The 8,329-nt window shown below is 41.9% G+C and overlaps 1 protein-coding gene across 1 annotated transcript; it reads left to right on the top strand.

The window, feature by feature from the left end:
• The first annotated feature begins 4,224 nt into the window (after positions 1 to 4,224).
• Positions 4,225 to 6,803, top strand: LOC148026143 (aureusidin synthase-like). Its single transcript, XM_087693422.1, has 2 exons — positions 4,225 to 5,344; positions 5,604 to 6,803. The coding sequence occupies exons 1-2, from the start codon at positions 4,572 to 4,574 to the stop codon at positions 6,499 to 6,501; spliced, it is 1,671 nt and encodes a 556-aa protein (XP_087549548.1). The 5' UTR covers positions 4,225 to 4,571; the 3' UTR covers positions 6,502 to 6,803.
• The last annotated feature ends 1,526 nt before the right edge of the window (positions 6,804 to 8,329 follow it).

The following is an 8,329-nucleotide window of genomic DNA, read 5'->3' as shown; positions in this document are numbered from 1 at the left end:
TCTCTTCTAATCTAGCTCATGGCCTACACCAAGCAAACTGTGCGATGACATCCACAACTAGGCCAAGGCCAAGGACAAGTTTTTACTTCTCCATCATGGCAAGGCAAAGAGATCCCCGATTTTAGTTGATGGAATGACTCCAATAGTAGCACAACCTCGTCATTTCCATATGCTTCCCTCCCCCATCCATCCAAAGAATAGAAGACTCTCCCTCAATTGGCCTTGGAGACTTTAAAAAGAGCTCATGAGCAAGAAGATTCTTTCAAACAAGAAGAAGTAAGCAAGGATGTGGAAGCTGATGACAACAATGAGCCAAAGAAAAATTATGTTGATGCCTTTATGGATGAGGAAGGTGGAAACAATGATGATGAGGACAACATTGATGACAACATCAATAGGCCCCAAGATGGGATAGAATGGCCGGAGGCTAGTGGAGATGTAGCTGAGGGGCACTTAATAAGTGGCAAGGGCCCCATGAGATGTCCCAAGATAAAAATAAAGTGAGCTAGAAAACTTTCTCCTCCTCCACCGGTACCCCTTCTCCCTGCCCTAGAACTAGCCCCTGCCAAGTAACCCACACTGAAGCCCCAACCCCAAGCCCAATGAGCACAAGGATGGCAAGCATTGTGAGGTCTCGTGAGGTGAGTCCCAAGGTAAAGGCTAAAGTAAAGGAAGAACTATCACCTAGCCACTCTTAGGGAGAGCCACAACTATCAAAAGAGTATGTATCTACTAATAAGAAAAGTGCCCTTTATATGTTTAGTAAAAGAAATCCTTTAATCATATGGATATCAATTCCACATATAGGGGATTGTAGTGGAGGCTATCCACGAAGTTGCAAAAGTGTACCTTCTCACCCTTTTTGAGAATGCATATCACTACACAATTCATGCTAAGCGGGTGACCATCATACAAAGAGACATGCAAGTAGCTAGATGGATAAGAGGGAAGAGAGATTAGAGCTACCAAGGGCCTATAGTTTTTGTAACACATTGCAATGCAATGTACTTTGTGAACTTCGACATGTTATAAAAAATATTTGCTTTTTATTGTGCCTTGAATGTCTCATCTAATATTTGTGCATAATGGTGTAATGATTAAATTTGCAATATCAATTGAAAACTCGACAATTAAGTAGAATGAGCAATTGATTATATAGCCAACAATCTAGTTAACCTTTCTACTTTATCGAATGATAAGTTAACATACATCATACAAGCGATGAAGTATAGAAAAATTTTAAAAATTTTATCAATAAGAAATTTGTGGTTCAACAGGCCATTCGGCTTATTTTTGACTCAAAATGTGCAAAAATGCAATCAGAAATGTGATTTGGGTAGTGCAAGAGAAGCCCTAGACTACAACTAGTTTGTACTCTAAAAGTATGCATACCAATATTACATAACATCAGTACTCTTAAAATATACACATTGGTATCCGATAACGTCAGTTTGTAAAATCCTTCAATCTTATCGCAATTGAATCCTAAAAGATAGACAATATGCTCGAGAGATAGATTGGAAGAAAAATATATTTGTATTATAGTGCGCAAAGTACAAAGGGATTTTCCTTTATAGAACGATGCTTAGAATCTTGGAGCTCAATACAAGTTTTTAGGCCACCTTTAGGTGCTTGATTTTGTCATGGGCCTACTTCTGTCTATAAAGGGAGTAAACTCTAATATTCACAATGTATAACTGGTTTTTCCTATATTCAAATGTCACTAAAGGAAGTGAAATCCAACAGTCACAATGTGTGATTGGCATTTTCTTTGTTCAAATATCACTGAAAGAATAAATACAAAATAGTAATACACTTTTTGTTGGGTTTATTTGTTTCTTGTGTTCTACAATATATTCAAGAGTTCTTTTTCTAGTATCTCTTTCGTCTATCTGTCTTCAATTTTCCTTGATTTCGAGCAAATTTAGGCCTAGTCCTTTTCAATCTCTAATATTGTTATGTTGTTTCTAATTGTAACATCCAAGGACCATATATAGAGTAGCTTCTAGATATTACACAAAGAAAGCATGTGATTTTTTATACTCAAGGATACAAACAAAGAATATGTGTATATGTATATGGATATAAGTTTATAAGATTGATGCATAAAATGCATTACATGTGTATACAATCTCCATACACCATTACATATATATACAAGTCTCTGTCCACTTAAATACAAATGTATATGTAAACTTTTATATTACAAATTTTATAACCTATTTCTTTTTATCTTTTATTTATAACATCGATGCATGCTTTAAATAGCTTGAATAGATAAAGATGGATTATCAAATGCCAAAAGACTTCATGGTATAGATCTAATACTTGAATATATTATGATTTTAGCATGTCATAAAGATATATATTCTTTTGTGTTTTTGAGTAGTTGCTTGGTATGTGTATATTTTTACGAGAGTATTTCTCTAACACTTGGATACACCTAGACTTTATGGTGTATTTCACATATCTTTTGTTTATGGTCCATTTCAATATTATAGCAATGTTGTTTCTAATTGTAACACTCAAGGAACATACATAGAGCTACTTCTAGATCTCACACAAAGCAAGCGTGTGAATTCTTACACTCAAGGATACAAGCAAAGAATATGTGTATATTGTATAGCTGTGTATGTGTATGGATACAAGTTTACAAGTTCGATGCATAAAAGGCATTACATGTATATATGAGTCTCTTTATACCTAAATGCAAATGTATATCTAGCCTTCTTTATTACAAGTTTTGCAATTTGTTTCCTTTTATATTTTATTCACAACATCGATACATGCTTTAAATAGCTCAAATAAATGAAAGAATATTTGCTAAGGCCAAAAGACTTTATGGTAGAGATCTAATACTCGCACATATTAAAATTTTAGCATGTCATAAAGATATACATTTTTCTTTTCTTTTTGAGCAATTGCCTGGTATGTAGATACTTTTACAAGAGTGTTCTAGTGTATTAAAAAATTTATCAAATGAATGAGAGAGAGAGAGAGAGAGAGGTACAATTTACGAAAAAAAAAAGAGAGAGGTACAAGTGAGAGAAATATATCCTTACATATTTGCATCTCTCTGTTAGCACACTGTCGTATTCTCTTTTTAAATCTCTCACTTTCCTCCACACTGTGCGTGTAGTATGCCACACGCACACATGAACACATGCATATACACTCTTTGGGATCACATAAAGCAACACAGGGTATGCGTAGGTTGCAAGTAGTGGTATGAGAGAGAGAGAGAGAGAGAGAGAGAGAGAGAGAGAGAGAGAGAGAGAGAGAGAGAGAGAGAGCAAAATATAATGTGTGAGATCAAAGTGAGAGAAGTGAAGTTCGCACAACTTTACTTCCCACACAGTCACTTCGTGCTACGATAAAAGGGTCAATTTTGAAACGGGTGTAAAAAACAAACATCTTAGGATAGTTAGGTAACAAAAAAGAGGGAATATGCTAAGAATCTTACTTAAGTATCATTCGTTGATTTGCTAAAAAGTGTTACATTATTGGTTCTCAAGTGTACCACCACCTCCCAAAATTGTATTTTCAAAATTGCACAAAAGATTCTAAAAATTAAAAAATTCAATATTGTACTCATTCAATTCCTATTGCTATCTCTTATACACTTATAGATTCAAATCTAAAAAAACTTACAAAATGTGAAAATCCCCCCAAAAATACAACTTTTTCCTTGAGAGTTCTGTAGTTAGTCCCCCTTACTCTACATTGGGAGAAAATAATGGGAGAGGATGATGTGTTATTCATATGTTGCAAGAAGTAACTTCAAGATTAGGACATAGTTAACACATAAGAGGTTGGAGGGCGGTCTTGGGGTAAGCCAAGGAAGGTAAACTCCATTCGTTAAGAGCTAAAATACATTCAGATCAATAAACTTGAGAAAGTTAAATGAAAGTAAATGAGTGCATGGAGGTGAAACTTTGACCTCTAGAAGCATTTGTGTCCGCCAACATTGCCTTTCTTAGAACTTTGCAAAGTTGAGATAGTTTTCCTAAAGATGAACGCACTACGGCTACTCTCCCTAGTCTTGCAAACATGGCAACAAACGATAGGAGGAGCTAGTGGCCAACATGCTTTTCTCTCCTCACACAATGGATCCTCTCCTTCTCTCTACTTGCTATCCAAACCTGCCACTTATGCACAAATCAAATCAACTTATGCATGATAGGTCCAACTTCCAAGAACCCTAATGACCAGTGTTTGTGCAGGCCTTAGTGCAGAGTGCTAGTACTGTATTAAGTATTAATGCAGCTGAAGCGGTGAGAGCAGGGGAACTTGGGAAGAGAGTTTGCTGCCAAACGATTCGCGGCAGTTAAGGTCGCAATGCGCATACGTTTCCGAGCGACGTGTTCACAGACTTCCGTATTAATGGAGAAGCGTGGAGCGCCAACCACCGCTGGAAGGCAGCAGAGGAACCACGTGGCGCTAGCCACGCTCGCTAGTGCAATGGTTTATTTGCTTTTGAACTCTCCTCTCCTGCTCGGGACGTCATTGACGTAAACGACAGCGGGATCTATACATTATAAAGGCGAGGTGTAGCAGACTATAAGATATACATGGCCGAGATGGCGTCGACAAAGCACAAGGCGTTCTCCTTAATCTCCACCATTATCTTGTGCATGCTGATAGCATTTGAACTGCAGAAAGCTTGTGTATGTGTGTTGATGGTCGGAGCGTTGCCTATATCGGCGCCCGATCTATCCACGTGCCATCTGCCGTTCTACCTGCCGGACGGGGAGACGCCCTTCAACTGCTGTGCGCCCGAGTCGGATCAGCCGGCTTCGGAATATCGTCTCCCCAACGCTACGTCTTCCGCGATAAGAGTAAGGCGGCCAGCTCACAGGCTGGACTCCGCTTCTGCGGAGAAGCTGCGCCTGGCTTACAGGCTCATGCGTGAGCTTCCCGACGACGACCCGCGATCGTTCCGGCAACAGGCCAACATCCACTGCGCCTACTGCAACAGCGTGTACTTGGAGCCCAACACCTCCGTCTACTACGAGGTTCACTCGTCTTGGCTCTTCTTCCCCTTCCACCGCTGGTACCTCTACTTCCACGAGCGCATCCTCGCCCGCCTCCTCGGCGACGATGACGCCTTTGCCCTCCCCTTCTGGAACTACGACCACCCCGACGGCGCCTCCATGCCCTCCGTCTACGTCTCCTATCCGGAGCTCGCTGACGAGCTCCGACAGCCAAGCCATACTCGCCCGCCCTCAGTGGTCATCCTGGACTACCCGTTTCACCCCAATGGCTCCGAGAGGGATCCAGCCATGCAGCTGCAGGTGAACGCCAGAATCATGTACCAGGTTATGGTCAGCGGAGCCACCACCAGGTATGGGAAAAATTCAACCCCGCTGTAAGCAAGGCAAGGGCAGAAAATACCTGCTTCCTTCTAATAGTTTCTGTGTATATTCCATTTCCCCCCCTTTCCGCGTTGCCTTTTGTTTCTTGCTAAAGAGCATCCAAGGAAGCTTTTACTCGTAGTGCCAAAGCCACGACCACCATCTTTTGGAAAAGGGCCGGGATGCAACTCTTCTGCCTTTCTGTAATGCGACAAGACAGTACTGTTTACCACTCTTGGTCTTGTGCAGATTTGCATTCTTCGGGGAGCCCCTCCGGGCGGGCCAAACGGTGATGCCGGGGCACGGGACAGTAGAGCAGGCGCCTCACAACGTGGTCCACGGCTACGTGGGAAAGTACCAGGAGCTAGGCTGGAAGGACATGGGCTCCTTCTACGCCGCTGCCCGCGACCCCGTCTTCTACGCCCATCACGCCAACATCGACCGCCTCTGGGATGTCTGGAAGAGTCTGGACCCCACCACCAACACCGACATCGACGACCCGGACTACCTCGACAGCGGCTTCACCTTCTACGACGAGGACGCGCGCCTCGTCCACGTCACGGTGCGGGACGCCCTCGACAGCGCCCGGATGGGCTTCACCTACGAAGACGTGGAGCTCCCCTGGCTCGGCGCGCGTCCGTCGCCAGCAAGCAACGCCACCGCCACGGAGGCCGATATCACTAACTTCTGCAGCTTGGACGGGAAAACCCTTATTGAGCAGCCCTGTTCCGTCGCCGTCGACCGACATGTCGAGCTCGCGTACAGGCGCGCCTCATCATCAACCTCCTTGCAGGAGACGCTACTGGTGGGAGGGATTAAGGTGGAGGGGGGTATGATGGACAAGCAGGCCAGATTTGATGTATTTGTAAACCTGCCCTCTGCGAACGAATGGACCAGCCTTTTATGTACGGAGTATGCGGGTAGTTTCTCGATGCTCCCACAGTTCCTGCCCGCCGACCAGTCCCTCCAGACGTCTGTGCGCCTGGCATCCCTTGGCTTCATTGTGAGGGAGCTTAACTTGTCCAACCAGACCAGTCTGGTGGTTACTATTGTGCCTAGAACGGCCGAAGCTCGCATCTCCCTATCCTCGATCTCCATACACTATGTGAGCTCTGATAACTCCGACACGCTCCCTCTAACAAGCTAACGTGGTAAACAAATATGTTCAGTCGCATTCGTAGCCTCACACAGTGCTTGCAGAAAAGACAGAGCACCCGTATCGGGTCCCTGGAAATTAAATGAAATCCTATAAACTATAGCATGAAAAAAACAAAAACCGTAAGAGCTCAAATTAAGATAGTATTCTTTATTTCGCTCAAGCCATAACAATGGATCACGGGATGTGACCTTTTTTTGGAATCGAAAGCCACATTGCAAAATATGTATTATGAATTGTTGTATCGATTATTATATGACTCTATGTGTCTAAAATGTGAAGATTGAAACTACAATGCGAGCATGTAAATTTTAAATGTACTTTCCACATTCTAAAGTTTTGGGGAACGTTGTCAAGGCAAATGAGTTATATTCTTGGCATGGTCATAGTCCAAGCGTGTTGATGTGATTATAACTCCCTTGATCACCTAATATACTTCCTAGTTGAAATATTGGCAACCAACAAGAAGATAATCAAGAGGGAATTCTTGAGATGATCAAAGCTGAAGCATGTTGATGACCATAACCCCCCCAATCACACGATACACTTCTCAATTGAAATATTGACAACCAACAAGGGCAAGGAGCTCAACCACTCACAAATCTATGTTCGCTTGAAAGGCTCCCAGAGGGATGAAGGTGCATCTTTTGTAACATTTGATAATGAGGTCTTGAATTATGTTTTCTTCCCCTATCATTATAGAATGTTGGTAAGGCTCTACCACAACTCCTGCCACAAAAATTTCTTGACAAGGCAAAATATACTTTGACTAGTGTCAGATAGAGGGGCAAGCTTGATTGTACTAGGAAATGACCTAGGAGTTTTCCAGCCGGATGAAAGAATCGATAAAGGAATGTCAACTGCAAATTTGGTTGCTTGACATGAAAGACTCCCTAAGAAAGTAAGAGGAGATTGAAGTACATAACCTCACCATCTACTACTCAGAATAGTGGGCTGATAAATCTGACCATCCTACCAAAGAAAACTTCAAAGCCCTCAAAGCTAAACAGGCTTAAGATCACTACAAGGATATAAAAGAATAGGGATGGACATGTCCGACGTAAATTAGCGGCGTCGTTTTTTGCGTCACAAATAGCGACGGTACTTAAACCAAAAAAAGCGGGGCCGAAATCTAAGGGTGGCATTTTGTGCGAAAGAGCAAAAGAGGGAGTGAACTGCATCATGTATTTGGGAGGGAGGGGGAGAGAAAGAGAGAAGGAGAGCTTCTCACCATCGCCACCGTCGTTTGCAAAAAAGAGGAGAAAATGCATGAAGGGTGAAGAGGAGCTGCAGTCGCGAAGAGGAGCCACTGAATCTATCCTTGGACCTTTGCGGTGAGTGCATTGCTCCCTCTTGATTTGTTTTTGTTTTTTCTCTTTTTCTTTTGCTTGTTTTTATTGAAAATGATGTGTATTGAGAGAGAGAGAGAGAGAGAGAGAGAGAGAGAGAGAGATTAAGAGAGAAAAAGTAAGAAGGAACGAGAAAGAGAGGGAATAATCATGAAACATAATAAAGAAAGAGAGAAAGAGGGAGAGAGAGAGGAGAATGAATGGATTAAAAACAAAGACAGGATAAGATGTTCTTTAATTTCTTCTTTTCTTGTTTATAGTAGTAGTAGCAGCAGCAACAACAGTAGTAGTAGTAGTTCTTTAATTTCTTCTTTTCTTGTTTATAGTGATAGTAGTGGTGGTGGTGGTAGTAATAGTAGTAGTTCTTTAATTTCTTCTTTTCTTATTTGTAGTAGTAGTAGTTCTTTACTTTCTTCTTTTCTTGGTTTTTTTTTTTGTAGTAGTAGTAGTTCTTTAAATTTTTCTTTTCT

Source organism: Lygodium microphyllum, chromosome 14 (assembly GCF_053477565.2).
Source record: "Lygodium microphyllum isolate KBCC chromosome 14, Lygodium_microphyllum_v1.1.10, whole genome shotgun sequence".
Taxonomy (NCBI): Eukaryota; Viridiplantae; Streptophyta; class Polypodiopsida; order Schizaeales; family Lygodiaceae; genus Lygodium; species Lygodium microphyllum.
This window is presented reverse-complemented; position numbering and strand designations above follow the sequence as displayed.